Source organism: Rhinatrema bivittatum, chromosome 4, assembly GCF_901001135.1.
Source record: "Rhinatrema bivittatum chromosome 4, aRhiBiv1.1, whole genome shotgun sequence".
NCBI classification, from domain to species: Eukaryota; Metazoa; Chordata; class Amphibia; order Gymnophiona; family Rhinatrematidae; genus Rhinatrema; species Rhinatrema bivittatum.
This window is the reverse complement of record NC_042618.1, coordinates 375,164,661-375,183,143: the sequence shown is the minus strand read 5'-3', so window position 1 is coordinate 375,183,143 and position 18,483 is coordinate 375,164,661. Positions and strand designations below refer to the sequence as shown.

Below are 18,483 nucleotides of genomic sequence, written 5' to 3'. Positions count from 1 at the left end.
TGCCTCCAGGGTTGGCAGAGTTGGGGGCTGGGGCAAGGGAGTCTCTAGAGACCCCCTGGGTTACTATGTTTGTCCAGGGAACTGGTGCACAATATTTGAAAACTATGTGCACAAAAAACAATAGAAAATATTTTTCTATTGTTTAGTTTAGAAAATGACTTGAAACACAGAGGCGTTAGTTACCTCTGTTAAATGTGAACCGGAGTGATATGTATTGTATACAGGAACTTCCGGTATATAAAAACCATAAATAAATAAATAAATAAATAAATAAATAAATAAATGTTAGTGACATTGTTTATGTCGTTTCAAACGACAGCACATTCCACTGTTTAGGAGAGTTAACTATAATACAATGCAATGTAATCCTCAGGCATTAGTTGTGCTTGCTTCCACTTGCTCCCATGTAACTTTTAGAAAAATGTCAGCTCAATTCTGAATCTGTGTCTCTCTCTCCCTCCTCTTAAGGCCTTCCTTCTGCTTTGAACTTCAGGGGTATCTATGTTAGATAGCCTCACTTTGCTCTTTTAGAATCCCTTCATTTCATTTCATTTTAATAATTTTCTGACTCGTCCTTCTGATGGACTCTCAGAAAGAGTTACAATTGATAATATGTAAATAAATGAACAGAAATAGATTCACAATCACGCAAGACTATTCTTCATGAACCTCTCCAGGGGCACTATATGGCTCAGCTAGGGAACTGGAGGTTGGTTCACCTTAGCTCCTGCTGCTTCTCTCAAGCTATGGAAACCCAATCTCCTGAATTTTTCAGGGCAATAATTAGGGTTTTCACCACAAGGGGTCTCAATTCCCACAGGGTCTTCCTACACTATACTTCAGGGGTCTGCAATCTAGGGCTATCCATGGGCTGAACAGGGCTTATGTGAATTTATTTCCTAGATGGTGTTTTCTCATCCCTTTCTGTTCTCCATCTCGCCTAGCAGCAACTGTCAAACTAACTTGTCCTTTGTTTAGATGACCCATAGCTACTGAACAGCTGCAGTAAATGTCAGAGACAGTTAGCAATTGCTTCTTCTTCCTCCCTCAAGCAGACAGATGTCAGCTGCTGGGAACGGTGACTCAGCTCAGATGTGCAGCTTTTCAACTGAGTACATTACTGGGTAGAAATTCTTATACGATTGTTTCTTTCAAAAGATTTCTCCAAGAGGAATGTGCATGATAAAAAAAAAATTATGTTTAAAGGTGCCCCATGCTAACGACATGGAGTGCCTCCTAGTCTTTCTATTATCTGAAAGACTAAATACCGGTAATCGATTCACATCTACCCGTTCTAGACCTCTCATGATTTTAAACACCTCTATCATATCCCCCCTCAGTCGTCTCTTCTCCAAGCTGAAAAGTCCTAACCTCTTTAGTCTTTCCTCATAGGGAAGCTGCTCCATTCCCCTTATCATTTTGGTTGCCCTTCTCTGTACCTTCTCCATCGCAATTATATCTTTTTTGAGATGCGGCGACCAGAATTGTACACAGTATTCAAGGTGGGGTCTCACCATGGAACGATACAGAGGCATTATGACATTTTCTGTTTTATTAACCATTCTCTTCCTAATAATTCCCAACATTCTGTTTGCTTTTTTGACTGCCGCAGCACACTGAACCGACGATTTCAATGTGTTATCCACTATGACACCTAGATCTCTTTCTTGGGTGGTAGCACCTAATATGAAACCTAACATTGTGTAACTATAACATGGGTTATTTTTCCCTATATGCATCACTTTGCAGTTATCCACATTAAATTTCATCTGCTATTTCGATTCCCAATTTTCCAGTCTGACAAGGTCTTCCTGCAATTTATCACAATCTGTTTGTGATTTAACTACTCTGAACAATTTTGTATCATCTGCAAATCTGATTACCTCACTCGTCATATTTCTTTCCAGATCATTTATAAATATATTGAAATGTAAGGGTCCCAATACAGATCCCTGAGGCACTCCACTGCCCACTCCCTTCCACTGAGAAAATTGTCCATTTAATCCTACTCTCTGTTTCCTGTCTTTTAGCCAGTTTGTAATCCACGAAAGGACATCGCCACCTATACCATGACTTTTTACTTTTCCTAGAAGCCTCTCATGGGGAACTTTATCAAATGCCTTCTAAAAATCCAAGTACACTACATCTACAGGTTCACCTTTATCCACATTTTTATTAACTCCTTCAAAAAAGTGAAGCAGATTTGTGAGGCAAGACTTGCCTTGGGTAAAGCCATGTTGACTTTGTTCCATTCAGGGCCTTCAGTTCCAACATCCCTCTAGAATCAGATCCCCCACATTCTTGCTGTCCTCTGCCGGCTATGCCTAAGATCACTAGAGCCTGTATAATCATTAACAGAAGTTCAGCCTTTCTGAAAAGACACACTACCAGTTGGTCATCTTTTTTGCCCCCTGGAATCTCTCCCTCTTCCAAAGCCTCTTTTTAGTGAGAAGGACTATGATCACTATCCTATTCCTTCTGTCTCCTGGAGCTTAATTGCCAAAAATCTGATTCAGAAGTTACAGACCGCTCTTCTTGACCCCAAACCAACTCAATCTGTTCACTTGCCCTTGTACCTTGGTCCCCTGAGCGGAGAGGAGAGAAACAGGGAGCCACAGGAGCTCATTGCTTTCAGGACACAAATTCAGGGGAGAAGGGTGTGAGGAGCACTGACAGGACAATTCCCCCTCAGCCTGCATGACTTGGTAAACAGTTATTAATCGGTCAATAAAAAGTTATTAACAAGGCAGACTTGGGGAAAGCTATTGCTTATCCTTGAGCATAAGAAGCATGGGATCCTGCCAGGTACCTGTGACCTAGATTGGCCACTGTTGGAAACAGGATACTGGCCTTGATGAACTTTTGGTCTGACACACTATGGCATTTCTTATGCTCTTATGTACTCCTCCCACTCCTCACTGGAGAAAGGCCAGTTGGCCCTGAAAATAACTCTTCCCCAAGGCAAGCAGCCTAAAATATGACTGTGGTTTCTGCCTCCACCTGATTCCCCCCTCCGAAGGGGCCTGATTCAGGTCCAACAGAAAAGAGTTGAGCCTGTTGCTGCAGGAGCTGCCCTTCACCTACCTTCCACAGATGGGACTTCCCCAGCATTCAGACCGGGCCTTCTGACACAGCTACAGAAGAAAGAAGTAGTAGCTGAGTTCCCACAGCTGCCCTTGCAATCTGTACTGTGCTTCCTGTGATCAGCCGGGGCCACCATCCAAGTCGTTGGGCTGCTTTCCTAGGTGTTCCTGGAAAGGTCTGATCCAGCCAGTGACAAGACCTCTCTCCTAACCCTCCCCCCTTGGAGCCTTTGGGAGAGCACTCTGTTTCTTTCTTCTTGTTCCTCTATTTTTTTAACAAGTTTGTGTGCACAAAAAATCAGCAAACTCTGCCTACCTAGCTAAGTTCAACCTGGCAGTTTCCTGCCTCACCTTCACCTTCACCTTCATCTTTTCCTTCTCCTTTTTTTGTTTTTGTTTTTTCTAATGAGGGGTGGAAGGGGGAGAAAGAGAGCCAGACTCCTCTGGATATCAAAATCCTTTCCAGAGCCAGTAGGTCAATGCCAGTCGGGGGCCACCAACATCCTGCTTGGCCCTACTCAAAGTGGGTAGAGAGCCCATCCGTCCCCACAAAAGTAATTTCTCTTCTTTCACAGCTGCATGGGTCTGCATATTTACCATTCACTGGAGACAGAGAACTCCTGAAGAGTTGCAGGCTATACGAGACCCTAAATGCGGTGATGTCAATGATTTAGTTGTTCTCTGTCTCCATCTGCTCCTAGGGAGACAAAACCTATGCGTTTGGACTGGTCTGGTGGGATGAAAAGCAAATGTTTGTTTCTTTTTTGTTTTTGTTTGTTATTATTGTTTTTCATTTTTTTCATTTCATTTCATGTAATTAAATTTATTTTAGGATGCACTATTTTTTTACTGCTCATTAAAGCCAATTTAGTGCACATTAACATTATTTAACATACACTAATTTCCTTTAGTGTGTACTAACTCCATTTAGTGTGTATCAATCGAATTAGTGCATGCCAAAAAATTTAGCATTTAGACTAAACTGAGGCTTCAGGGTCTTTCAGAGCACCCCACATAGGCACTGCAATCCTCTGATAGAAAGAACAGCATGTGCTGCTCACAGTCTTGAATCAAAACTGCAACTGGGCATAATGTTGGTTCCTGTGATAAAACAAGCTGTGGTGGGTACCCATTACACCATGAAGCAAAACTTAGTACTGGCCAATTTTGTTCCAGTTTTAGCAAAGAGGCAACAAAATGTTTAATTGCTTCCAAGAGCATGTCCAAAGTCCTCTGCGAGCTATGCAGAAAAGCTCTCTGGAATGCTGTCCAATCGTCCATTATTGTTTTGTAAAGCATGTGGTTTCCATGAAAAGTACTGCACACAAAAAAGACAGAGCAACAAATGCAAGCCCTGCAAGCACAGGGACCAATTTACTAATGACTCAGACTACCTTATCTACTGTCAGCTGGGCCCAGTTAAGCTAATGGAAATTCTTTAAGACAAGGTATAAATAATTAGCACTTTTCCAATTTAAACATTATGAGTTTCTTCACAAATAACCTCATACAGTATTTATGTAGTACACATTTCCTTTTATACAAATTCTAACAGCCCTGGGCACTGGAACACTAAAATATTTATTGCTTAGGTACACATGATGGCAAAATACAACAAAATAGTAGAGCTACAATCTATGTAGTATAGTTTTATACTGTCGTTTTGCAAATTTATTAAGATTTTCAGAGTTACTATACGTACGCACTAACGGGTGAATTTTAAAAGCTCTACGCGCGCCAAAGCCGGGAGATACGCGCGTGACTCGGATATGCACGGACTGCGTGGATTTTAAAAGGCTAGCGGCCACACGCATATCTCCCAGAATGTGAATAAAAAGGTTTGGCAGAAAAGGGGCGGGGCGAGGGCGGGCCGGGTCTGTAGCATGAATCCAGCATGTATTTACGCACACAAGTGCGCGCCGGGGTCCCCTACTGCACATCTTTACTTCTGCTATGGACGGTGCGTAAGACATTTAACAAAGAAAATACGCTATTTAGGGGGGGTTAAAAGGATGGGGGAATAGGCTGAAAGGAAGGTAAGTTAGCTAGGTGGTTTACTAGCTCTCCTTTACTGGGGTGAACTGGGAACAAACTGGGAAAAAGACCAATTTCATCGTCAAGCGTACCTAATAAAATTCCCCCCCACTTACGCGCTTGAGGTGGCATTCGCGTGCACATGCACGTCAATATAAAATCGTGCGGGCATGTACGTGCGGATAGCCGATTTTATAACACGCGCACATATATGCGCATATGTTATAAAATCGGTGCACACATGTGCGTACAATCACGGGTCTTACATTTTACTTCTATGGATCTAACATAAGGACTTTTTCCCATTCTGTGCCTATGTTAAAAATGCTTAGTAAATGACCCCCATAGTAACATAGTAAATTACTAAATGTCAGCAGATAAAGACCAAAATGGCCCATCCAGTCTGCCCAGTTGAGATTTATCCATTCTGGGCAGATGTGCATGCAAACTCCCATATGCAACCCTACACATCTCCTTTTCCCCTATGACCTTTACTCAACCTATCAATTCTCCCACCCTCTACCACTCCTCTCCACTTCCATCCCAAGCATGTGCAAAATCAGCCACAATGATGGCATCCACCACCTCTGCTAGCTGGCCACTCCAGATCTTAGTATTCCCAACCTTGTCTCCCACAAACCAGAACCCAGGCCCCCCATTTATGTCCTGTTAAATTTAGTAATAATCCCTATAGTCATCAAAGTTAGTGAAGATGCGATAAAAATTCAGGCTTCCTCATGCTCATATAAGTTTTGGTTCTAGCCTCAGTCCCTCCATGCAGATCACTGCAGCCCTCTTGGAAGCCTGATGCCATTGAACCACAGCTGTACAGGGCTTTAAATGCCACTGCATGCAGGCTACCATGCCTTCTTGCTTGTACACAGAGTAGTCACACCACGGATGTTTTGAACCCTAATCTGCATTCCATGCATGTTACCCTGTGTTTCATTACCATCCTCTTGCCACTAGGGATTCTCTCAGGCCAATGCAATATAATTATGTAAAAAACGTGCTTGCAAACTGGGTGCACGTTTTTTGAACATGCGCACATCCATCTCTCCTGGGCTCTCGATGCAATAGGCAAATGAGCTGCCACGCTATGGATAATTTGTGCATCCCTAGTGCTCTGCATCAGGCGCCTAGGAGAGTGGCTGTGCATCCACAAAGCCTGACCAGAGCACCCTCCCCACCCCCTGGTAGGGCTGTTCCCAATTGGTCCTTTTCACTGACACTTGTCAGTGAAAAGGACCAATCCCCTTTCATGACAGCCTTCTGAAAGGAGATTGGTCTTTTTACTGACATGTGACAGTTGATGGCGGAATCAGCAGTAAGTGAAGGAGTGAATACATTAATATTAAGTGCAGGACACTTAATATTAATTTATTCACTCCTTCAGTCGGGCCAGAACTTGGGGATTCTGCTTTCTGTGGCTCCTCCTACTGTATCATGACGATACTAATAGGAGGAACCACAGAAAGCAGGATTTTTTTTTGTTGAGCCCTTGAGTGTGGCATAATTCTGCTTTCAGGATTCACAGAAAGCAGGATTTTTTTGTTTTTTCATGAGCCCTTGAATGCGGCATGCTTTAATGCCTGCTCCCGGCGTGTGTTTGTGGGTATCTTTCTTTCTGAAACAGACAAAACACACTCTTTATTGCTCTCGGACATGGACAAATTCACACCCACAGAGAATGTGTGTGCGTGTGTGTGTGTCATGGTGAGTGTTTGTCTCACAGGTTGCCTCATTACGTGACAGCTGGTTCAAGAGCTGATTGATTGGCAAAAGACTAACACCAGACAAAGAATACAGAATATATTCACCTCTGATCTAGCGCATACTCTACTTCTTAGTTATTTAGGAAAAATGTGAAATTTATGTTAGAGATTTTTTGGCTCAGTTGTGCCAAGCTTCAGACACATGATATACCTCGAGCGTCAGCTTGCTGTGCTTTTGGCAGTTGCTGAAGCACATGCACAAAGGAGTCAGAGAGATATCAGTGGACAGGTTTTGAAAAGAATCACTCGGGCTGATATTTTGCTTTTATCTGCCCTGAACTGAGGATTCCACTTGAGGAAAATAGTTAGAAAAAAACTGAAAGGTGCAGCCTCAAAGGTAAAAGTGTTCAAAACGCATGGGCATTGTTTAAAAATACAGTCCTAGATGTGCAGTCCAGATGATTTCCACGCATTAAGAAAGGTGGAAGGAAGGCAAAACAATTACTGGCTTGGTTAAAAGGTGAGGCAAAAGAGGCTGTTTTAGCAAAAAAAAAAAATCCTTCAAAAATTGGAAGAAGGATCCATCTGAAGAAAATAGGAAAAAGCATAAGTAATGTCAAGTTATAAAACATTGATAAGACAGGCGAAGAAAGAATTTGAAATGAAGTTGGCCGCAGAGGCAAAAACTCATAATAAAAACTTTAAAAAATATATCTGAATCAAGAAACTTGTGAGGGAGTCGGTTGGACCATCAGATGACCGAGGGGTTAAAGGGGCTCTTAGAGAAGATAAGACCATTGTAGAAAGACTAAATTAATTATCTGCTTCCGTGTTACTAATGAGGATGATGGGAAGATACCAGTTCCAGAGATGGTTTTCAAGGGTGATGAGTCAGACGAACTGAACGAAATCACTGAGAACCTGGAAGATGTAATAGGCCAGATTGACAAACTAAAGAGTAGCAAATTACCTGGACTGGATGGTATGCATCCTACGGTTCTGAAGGAACTAAAAAATGAAATTTCTGATCTATTAGTTAAAATTTGTAACCTATCATTAAAATCATCCATTGTACCTGAAAACTGGAGGGAGGCCAATGTAACCCCTATATTTAAAAAGGGCTCCAGGGGCGATCCAGGAAACTATAGACTAGTGAGCCTGACTTCAGTGCCTGACTTCAGTGCCAGGAAAAATAGTGGAAACTAGTCTAAAGATCAAAATCATAGAGCATATAGAAAGACATGATTTAATGGGACACAGTAAACATGGATTTACCCAAGGGAAGTCTTGCCTAACAAATCTGCTTCCTGGTGGCAGGCGCTCTCTGGGTCTGACCAGCTGGAGCTAATCAGGGCGCGCCGCAGAGCTGGGATCCACCCCTGGCCCTTTAAGGGGCCGGGCGGTCCGCATGCATGCGCCTAGGGGCGGGGCTGATGCCATGGAGGACGCCAAGCCCCGCCGTGCGGCCTGGCTGGAAGAGGAAGGCCCGGCAACCGCTGCCGCAGGATGCCGAGGCCTAGCCGTGCTTGCCACCGCTGCAGGGGAGGACGACCCGGGACCCCCGGAGGAGTTGGAGAGGTGAGCAGGCCCGTGCGCGGGCCGAGCGTGGATGGGACGCGCAATAATACAGGGCTCTCCTTTGAATATCATATTGCAGAGTATCATTTTAGCAAGAGATGAAGGAGTGAAAAGAACAAGGTCAATATTCCATGCAGCAGTGAGTGGTGGGAAGTTACTTAGATAACATTAACCTGCTAACTTTGGTCAGGATATTTAGTGAGATATGTAAGTCTACTGTCGCATATATTTGGCTAAAGAAACCTAGGTAGCTTTGCCACTCACAGGAAACCCCCCCCCCCCCCCCCACTAATGTGCTGAGCAAGGGCTGGGACCCCATCTCCTACCTTAAAAAAAGGTGATTGCTAAATTCCCAAATCCCCATATGTGACCCATTGGATTGACTACTAAGTGTGATAGAGCTGACAAGTCCTGGCACATTAGTATTAATGTATATCACTTCGGATGAAAAGATTAATGACTGGTCCTTTCACTGACAGGTCTTAGCAAAGGGACCAATCCCCTTTCAGAGTTCTGTAACTTTATAAAGTTATCTGGTTCACTTTAGGAAGGCAAAGTTACTCAGTTCTGAAAGGGGATTGGTTTTATTGCCTGTTGCACTTAGTATTCAGACCAGCAGACCTCTTTTAGGGGTTTGGGAGGTGGGAGTTTTGCCATCCTCTTTTTGTAAGGTAGGGGATTCGGGTGGAGACAGGGAATTAGCACCTGATCAACATGCTTTTTGAAAAATTGTAGTTGTCTGGCTAATTTTAGGCCTGCTATTTTTCTGATCAGAGATAGCTGGATAACTTTACCTGGCCAGCACTTATATTCAGTATTAGCTGGGCAGATATAAGCCTCTCCCCTGGAATGCCCCCTTTCTACCTTTTTTTTTTTTTTATCCAGCTAAGGGTTTTTATTTTTAATTTAAATTTTATTAAATGGAGTAGCATTATAGTTTCATTTAGCAAAAAAATACTTTCAAAATAACATTCAGTATGTTGTGATCACATTATAAGCAACTGAACAAAATGAGTAATTAAATAAGTAACAGCATTTGCTAAACCAGTTATAGCTTTTTCCATTTTTTTCCCCAACTTTTTCACCCTCCCCCAAATCCTTCTTACTCAACATTATAAACACACCGCATAAACATCCCTTTACAAAGTATGTTGCCCCACTCCATTAAACGTGACCCCACTACCCTGTCTCTCCAACCCTCCCCACCGGCATCAATCATTCACACAGTTACGCACAATGGGGGTAATTTTCAAAAGGAGTTTTGATGTACATAAATGTAACTAGTGTTGTAACAATTTTACTCTCGAGTGAAGTGCACTTACGAGAATAAATCCTATGGACCATTCAATGGCATACATTGTAGCAATTTTCAAAAGCCCACTTACTCAAGTAAAGTGCATTTACTCAAGTAAAATCTAGTTTTACTCAAGTAAACACTTTTTAAAATCAGGCCCAAAGTATGTGTATATGTTATTCCACAGTCTATCGTGGTTTTATTAACTCTGACTTTAAGCCCTGAGCTTCCTTCCAAGAAATGCATAGAGGTAGATTTTAAAAAGGTGCACGTGGAAGTTATAAAATCGGGGGTCGGCGCGCACTAGGGGGTGCACGTGCATCTTGCACGCGCTGAGCCCACGCCAAGCCGCGCAGCCTTCCCCCATTCCCTACTCCCCACTCCACCTTCCCTTCCTTTTCCCTACCTCCCCCGCCCTTTCCCCCCTACCTTTTTCTTTTTGTTTTCTTTGTTGCAAAACTTACTTCAGCCGTGGGGCTGAAGTAAGTTGCGTGCACCGCCAACTGCTGGCACGTGATCCCTGGCACAGCGGCAAATATGGTCACTGTGCTGGGAGCCTGACTCCTACCCCGCCCCTGACCGCTCCACCCACAATCTGCGTCCCAGGGCTTTACGCACATTGCCGGGCCTTTTTAAAATAGGCCCGGCGCGCGAAGGCCCGGTTACATGTGTAAATCCTCTGGATTTACATGCGTAACTTTTAAAATCCGGCCCATAATGCCCAAGTTGTTTAAAACTTTGGAATGAGATCATGTAGGCAAGCATTTAACGTCTACATATTATATAAAATGTCTTAAACATGTCTTAAACATGCCATTACCAAACTCATATTGAAAAAGCCTACACTTGATCCATGCGACCTCACAAACTTTCGCCCCATATCCAATCTACCCTTCCTAGTTAAAATCCTTGAGAAGTCTGTCAACCGCCAATTATCTGATTACCTAGATGAGCACAACATTCTATTGCCCTCACAATATGGCTTCCGACACCATCACAGCACTGAGACCTTACTCATCTCTTTGTCTGATTACATCCTGAGAAGCCTCGACAAAGGTACTTCACATATCCTGGTACTCCTCGATATTTCATCTGCATTTGACACTGTCAACCATAAAATATTAATTGAATGCCTCAACAATATTGGCATCACAGGAACAGCCCTGCAATGGTTCCAATCCTACTTGCACGACAGACAATACAGTGTCCAAATAGGCAATTGTACATCCAAACCTATCTCCCTAGCACAAGATGTCCCCCAAGGTTCTTCTAGGGGTGTGCATCCGTTTTCCACGTATTTGTAATCCGCAACTTATTTTGTCCTATCTGTTAAATATGTGGGGAGGCGAAACGCATCGCGACTCCCCACGTATTTAACAGATTTCTGTTTTATTCGGCCTCCTAAATAAAAATTTAACCCCCCCACCCTCCTGACCCCCCCAAGACTTACCAAAACTCCCTGGTGGTCCAGCGGGGACTCCAGAAGCCATCCCTGCATTCTCACACCCTCGTTTGCCGGTTTCATCATGGCGCCGATAGCCTGTGTCACAGGGGCTACCGGTGCCATTAGTCAGCCCCTGTCACATGGTCACCGGCGCCATCTTGTGCTCCTACCATGTGACAGGGGCTGACCAATGGCACCGGTAGCCCCTGTGACATAGTATGGGCAAAGGCTATCGGCGCCATTTTGAGTCCTGGCATCGGCCGGCCGGCGTGCAGGAGGTCGCTCCGAGACCCCCGTTGGACCCACAGGGACTTTTGGCCAGCTTGGGGGGGCCTCCTGACACTCACAAGACTTGCCAAAAGTCCAGCGGAGGTCCGGGAGCGACCTCCTGCATGCCGGCCGTCCGATGCCAATACTCAAAATGGCGCCGATCGCCTTTGCCCTCACTATGTCACACATAGTGAGGGCAAAGGTGATCGGCACCATTTTGAGACGCAAAGGCGATGGCGCCATTTTGAGACGCAAATAGTCATAGGGGCCGACGTCGCCCGTATGATATAGTGAGGGCAAAGGTAGCGCCGGCGCCATTTTGAATATTGGCAATACGGCCCGCGTGCAGGAGGTCGCTCCCGGACCCCCGCTGGACTTTTGGCAAGTCTTGTGGGGGTCAGGAGGCCCTCCCAAGCTGGCCAAAAGTCCCTGGGGGTCCAGCGGGGGTCCAGAAGTGATCTCCTGCACTCGTGATGTCGGGTGCCAGGAACCAAAATGGCGCCGGCGCTATCTTTACCCTGTCACATGGTAAGGGCAAAGGGCCACGGCGCCATTTCTATTAACGCAGCCATGGCCCGAGAGCAGGAGATCGCGCCGGGACCCCCCCACTGGACCCCAGGTAATTTAAAACATTTTGGGGGGGTTCGGGAGGGTGGGGGACTTGTTTTAAAGGGTCAGGGTGGGTTTTAGGGTTGTTTTGGTGTGCCGGTTTTCCCGCCCTCCCCCGATAAAACGATTTTTTAACCAAAAAACCATGACGATCAGATTCCCCCCCCCTCAGCCAAAATCGATCGTTAAGACGATCGATCACACGATTCACATCCCTATTGATAATCACCTCACCTTCAAAAAATTCATCAATAACACTCTCAAAGCCTGCTACTTCAAACTACATTCCCTTAAAAAAATCAAACCCCTTCTACATCTCAGTGACTTTTGCACCATTCTACAAGCCTTTATTCTTTCAAAAATAGACTACTGTAATGCCTTGCTCATAGGTTTACCTAAAAGCACATTGCAACCGCTGCAACTACTACAAAATGCAGCTGCCAGGATCCTTACAAACACCCACAGAAGTGACCACATAACTCCGGTACTTAAACACCTCCATTGGTTACCAGCCTCTGCGAGAATATCATACAAAGCTCTCACGCTAATTCACAAAGCTCTCCACAAGCAAAATATGCAATGGTTCACAGAACACCTCACCTTTCACAACACAAACAGACCCACAAGACAGCAACATAAAGCAACAATTCTCACTCCTTTACCTAAACTGTTTAAACTCTGCTCCACCAAAGATTGGGCCCTATCCTTAGCGGGGCCCACGCTATGGAACAAGCTCCCATCCTCCCTTCGTCAAGAATCATGCTCTAAAAAATGTAAACAGAATTAAAAAACCCACCTCTTTAAGCAAGCATATGCATAACTCTCCACTCTCTTGCCCTCTTACCTTCATGTCTCTCTCATTTATATGACTTTATTCTTGTAAATACCTATATTGTAATTAGCAGTATCCGTTCCATATTACTGTAACCGTGCAATCTTGATTTCTTGTACCTGTCGACCCTTAGTTCTCTGTTAATTTATTTTGAATTTGATTGAATTTGATTGGTTTTTTTATATATTTTTATGCATTTTGTTCTCTGTTTTACTGTAAAGCATCCTTAGCTGCATTTTGTTCATTGTGAACCGATGAGATGTTCCCAACGTTCATCGGTATATAAAAGCTTCTAAATAAATAAATAAATAAATAAAATAGCTAGGCTTACTTGTAGGTCCACTTTTAGAGGGACATCTACCTTATGCCACCATGCAGCCAATTTACATCTTGCTGCCATATGTAGACTCAAACAACAAGCCTTCTAATCTAGTTCATCAATTTCCCAGGTGATCAGTAAAAGTCTGGGATTCCTTGATACCTTACATACCATAATCTCATCAATTAGATCAATAACCATATCCCAGTAACCAACCACCTTGGCGCATTCCTACCATATCCAGCTAAGTTTCAACCTGGTAATGTCTTACCTAGCTAAAAAAAAATGTTCAACTGGGCAAATCCTTTTGAATATTGACCTCAGTATGTGTATCTACAGCATAACTAACTTTCCTTGTTCCAGATATCCCTAGTCCAGCTTTTTCTGTAGCAATCTGTGATATGTGTTTGCACCAAATTATTTCAGATGATGAAACTAATCCAGTAGACTTTACTCACATGTGGGTGTTGGAGGTAGCAAACGTCTCCGTGGCGATGGTCTTGAGTCATAGCAAACCTGTGAATCCTCTTCCTCAAAATCACAGCTTGGGTGATGGTAACCTTTGGGCCTCTCAAAGTCTGTGTCATTAGCCTGATGTTGGTTTTGATAGTCATATGTTTGCCTGAGTAGAAATAATAATAATTCAATGCATCTCTAATCATTTTTTCCAAACATTTTACAATTATTTAGACCACATTTCTCTACTAGTCAGAAAACTACAAAGTTAATCTTAAAGGAAATGCCAAAACTAGGTTTACTTCCCCTATTAAATGTAGTACCCAAAGTGGATTTGGCAATGGTATTTTTCCTATTATTTTGTCTGATATTTCTTTCACTTTCTATGGATGTGTTTTGATAGTCCCCTAAATTTTGCTGGTCTCCATTTCAGGTAGAGTTCCTGTTATGTTCCAGAATATTGCAGGCATTTCAATCTCTTTCACAATGCGACAGACTAGAAGGATATTGTTTCATAACGTTCATTTATACTATCAACAGATGTAGGAGAGGAATCTTTATAACATCACAATATTTATCAGTTTTGCAAAGTATTTCTTTCCTCAGTAGGATCTGATGGTCATCCATTGCCAAGATTCCAATCTTTGTTTTTGTTTTTTTTTTTTAATCTCGATTACTAACCAAAACAATGTATCCCATGCTTCCTTTCTCTGTGCCCCCCAATTATGTACACTTCTTCTAGTGCTCTGCTGTGTGTTGTCTCCTGGAATACACACTTACAGCTGCTCTATCTCTATATTGCTGATCCTTAAAGTGCAAGGTTTTATCAAACAAAATATTAAAACAATTATCAAAATGCTAGACAAAACCAAAACAAAATAGGAGGATTTTTATTTTTATGCTTTGTAGTTTTTGAGACATCCTTTGCTTCTGCTCATCTGAGTTATTGGGAGAGGGCAGATGATAGCATTAACATTCCTTACTGTCAAAGCCCCCAGTTTTCTGCAGTTCAATGGGAAGTGTGGTAGACTTTGGATTTTGCTATGAAATCTGGATCCTGCTATGGTATGGTGGAAAACCAAGGGGTAAACTGTTTCATGGGTTGACTCCTTCCAGCTCCAACCCCTGTATGAAGCAGTCTCTCTAAAACCCAATCCTCCTTCCCTCAACCAATGAGACCGCATTAGCCCATCCTCCACCTCCTTCCCATCCTCTCTTCCTCATACATCATATCACCTGCCACATCCTTCCTATACCCCCCTCCCCGTATGTCAGAGCCCCTACCACCATTTTACTATTCTGACAATCCTTTCTGGCATCTCACTGCTCACCTTAAACACAGAGCTGTGCAGTGCCAGCAGAGTCGGGCAGAATAGAGAGAAAGCAGCAGATAACCTGCTAAAATGGAGGGGACGCATATGGGAAGGAGAAGGTGGCTAATCCCACACAAGGGAGGATAGGTACTTGCGCAGTGAGGGAGAAAGTAGAGAGGGGAGAGAAAGATGAGAGTTCAAAGATGGGGAGGGGGAAGAAGGGAGGGGGCAGGAATAAATGTGAAAGGGAAGGAAGTGAAGCAGTTGCAAAGGAGGATGAGAGAGTGGAGAAGAGAGGGAGTGGATGGTAGGGGGAGAAACGGTTGAGTGGCAGGAGACAGAAGTGGCTGTAAGAGAATGTGAGGGGAAAAAAAGGAAAAGATGAATGAAAAGGAGACACTAAGAGGCTGGGAGTGAATGAGAAGAAGAGAGGATGGAGGGAGTAGATGAAGATGGAGATACAGGAGGAAAGGAATGACAGATTGTAGACAAGGGGCGAGAGGAATATTTGGGAGAAAGTCATTAGATGGGGTGAAGGAAAAGGTGAGATAAACAAGAAAAAAAAAGGAAGAGCGGGAAAAGGAAAGAAAATAAATAGAAATAAGAAAAGATATGAAACAGGGAAATGAAAGAAATTCTAAAAAAAACAGCTGAAAAGTATATTAATTGTAAAAGAAAAATGTTTAACAATTCAAATTTTCTAATAAAAAGTATTGTGTATATTAGGTAATATAAGATATGCAAATTTATGCAAATATGCTGTAGCATGGCCACAAAATCTTGAAAAATTGTGCAGCATCATTTCATAACCCTTGCCACTGAATCTACCCTTGCTACAGGTATCCAGGATCTTTGCTCATTGTTAATTCAAGTTTCAAGAAGTACAGCAGTCTACTGCAACAAGAGCCAATGAATTCACAGGGAGAAACTGAAAAGTATAGGGGAGAGGGGCAATTTTATAAACCATCTAACTTCCTCTGGCCTTGAAATTTCCCCCCTTGCTGACTGTCTAAAATGGGTCTGCTTAAATTCATGGGCAGAACATGTTTAACTGTGCCAGAAAAGGGGCAGCTCTGGTTGTGTTCCTGGTGAAGGTCTACAATTCAGCTCTGATCAGCGCAAACTTTCAGCACTAACTGGCTAACTTTAGCTGGACAGCCGTAGTTGCATAAGTGACCAGACTAATTTTGTACGGCTAGAAGAATTTTCAGCCACAAATCTAGCCGTTTAGGGGTGGCTGAAAATTTGGCTAAAGATAATTGGGTAACACTACCCAGTTAATTTTGTCACTCAGCAGCTTATTGAAAATGATTATACTGACAGAAAAATCTTCTTAGAAAGCAAGATGACTTTATTTGCAGTATTTCAACAACAGACAGCTTACATGAAAGTACACAAATAGTATATTGCATTCATAGGCGTTCGTATTATGAGTATATATAAACCCACCAGCAAACCCACCATACCGAATCCTTCCTCCAAGCTGGGACAGTAAAGCAGTATTCTTCAAAGCAACAGTACCTCCCTACCAGGGCTGGTGCAAGGATAGCAGGTGCCCTAGTGACTTCTGCCTTGCGCCCCCCGATCTCGGGTCCGACTCCTCCTACCTCATTTGCGCCATTCACTGTATGCTCAGGGCCCTGCCTCCTACTTACCATAAAAATTAGTTTTGCAACAAGCAGAAGGCAAAGTGGGGGGGAGGGGTTCAACAGGAAATTAGAACTAACGATATCGGGGAAAAAGTTGGAACTTTTGCAGAAAACATAATACGCATTCAGCATTTGGGATCTCAAGCCTGCATCTCTCATTTTCATTTTTTGCCCTGATGCTAACACATGTATCCTATTAGGAAATAAAATACACATTATAAGCAGAAATTGCAAATGTTTCCCTCAGTCTTCCCCCACTGAATTCATCCTACCTGTTTCTTAAGATCATGCGTTCCTCCTCATAATACTCCTCTCCACTGTAATATTCCTGCTCTTCCAGGAAAGGATCTTCCTCTTGCCTGTAGTCATCTAGAACCTCAACATCTTCTCGGAATATTGCAGGAAATGTCCCGTCCCCAGATTCAGACCTGTGTGGTGCAGGTGGTAAATCAGAGCTTTGATTATCACGGCTACAAGCAATTTCCTACCTTTCCGGGGCATTACTTTGACATAAAATAAACCAATATAGCATTTTATTGCATAATTTCTAAGCTTTCAGAGCAATGATCCAGAAATGCTTTAAATTTTTGCCAGAACCCACAAAAAATCACCAGCATTCACAAGGCCCCTCTTCAAAATCTGGTCACTCCAAATCACAATTTTTAATAGCTTTTCCATGAATGTCTGGAATCTGATTGTTGTGCCTTGTGTCGTATGGATCAAGTAGTTCTAGATGACTACTTGTCTTAAAATAGCTTCAAATTCTGAGTCACTTTTAAGTTTATGTTTGCATCCTATCCTATAGGTTGAGAATCACTGTTACAGATCACAAATTGACATTTTCTTATTCAATAATATCACCAATTCCATTTCTTTTTTTTTTTCTGAAAGCTTTTCAAAGACAAATGTAAGCTGTTTTAGCCACATCTATATGTAATATCAATCCCAATGTTGTTCACGTCTGTTATTGTACGCTAATAATGTTATTATAAAGTACTAAATAGTTTAGGTCTTGCCACAGGATGAAAGTGTCTTCTATGGTGTATAACACACTTTTAGTTAAAGGCTTTCAAAAGGTTTTTGACTTGTTAAATAAGGCTGTGATGGCTGAGTTGAAAAATGCTAGTGCATATATTGGGCACATACTAAGAGTCACAGATTGGCTGATGCAATAAGACGCTTGTTCAAAACAGGCGCTCGTAGCCACATCGCCTGGGCACCCAATGCAGTATTTAAATGAGAGGGAAATCGGGGCAGAGTAAAAAAAAAAGGGCACGCCAAGGGAGAACTGTGCAGTTCTGGCGCTCAAAAGAGTTTATTGCATCAAGTTCCCACAATTGCAACAGATGCTCAATACGAAGGTCTGTTTTGATCACGCCTCTTTTTGGTTATTTGGATGAGGTTCTGATTTCAATGCTGAAGTTTATAACATCAGGCGCTTATTGCTACAGGCTTCTAAATTGTGCAGTCATAAGACAAGTACGCTTCTTTATATTCAAATCAATATATTTCTATTTTTCTCCAACACAAGCAGTAAATTCAAGAGTCAGGATGATACTAAGGATGAGGACACATTTATCACAACACAGAGGACCATATTTTTAAATGTTTCTTATAAGCCCTTGACTGTGAGTTAACTTTACTCCACCTCCAGAGCTGGAGTTAAATTCCCCACAATGTGCATTGGGTGCCAAGCCTTTGGGTGTACTTTTCTACCTCGGGTGGCAATAGCTAATGTCTTCATCTACATGAAATCTACATACATTGGGCGCTATTGGGTACACATTTGTTAGGGAGCTTGTTTTGGATGCGCTAATCTTACTGCATTAGATGCTATTCATGCTTGCCCAAAACACGCACCCAACTGTGAGTAAACCCATGCGCTAG

The 18,483-nt window shown here is 42.9% G+C and overlaps 1 protein-coding gene across 13 annotated transcripts in view; it reads right to left on the bottom strand.

Annotated features, from left to right (window-relative positions):
• Positions 1–18,483, bottom strand: part of CACNA1D (calcium voltage-gated channel subunit alpha1 D) — a 513,308-nt gene that overhangs the window by 18,938 nt on the left and 475,887 nt on the right. For all 13 annotated transcript variants that reach the window (XM_029600875.1, XM_029600887.1, XM_029600877.1 and 10 more), the window contains 2 exons: positions 16,869–17,024; positions 13,637–13,800 (listed from right to left, as the gene is read on the bottom strand). In XM_029600875.1, the coding sequence (XP_029456735.1) occupies positions 13,637–13,800; positions 16,869–17,024 (320 nt within the window). The remainder of the gene's footprint in view (positions 1–13,636; positions 13,801–16,868; positions 17,025–18,483) is intronic.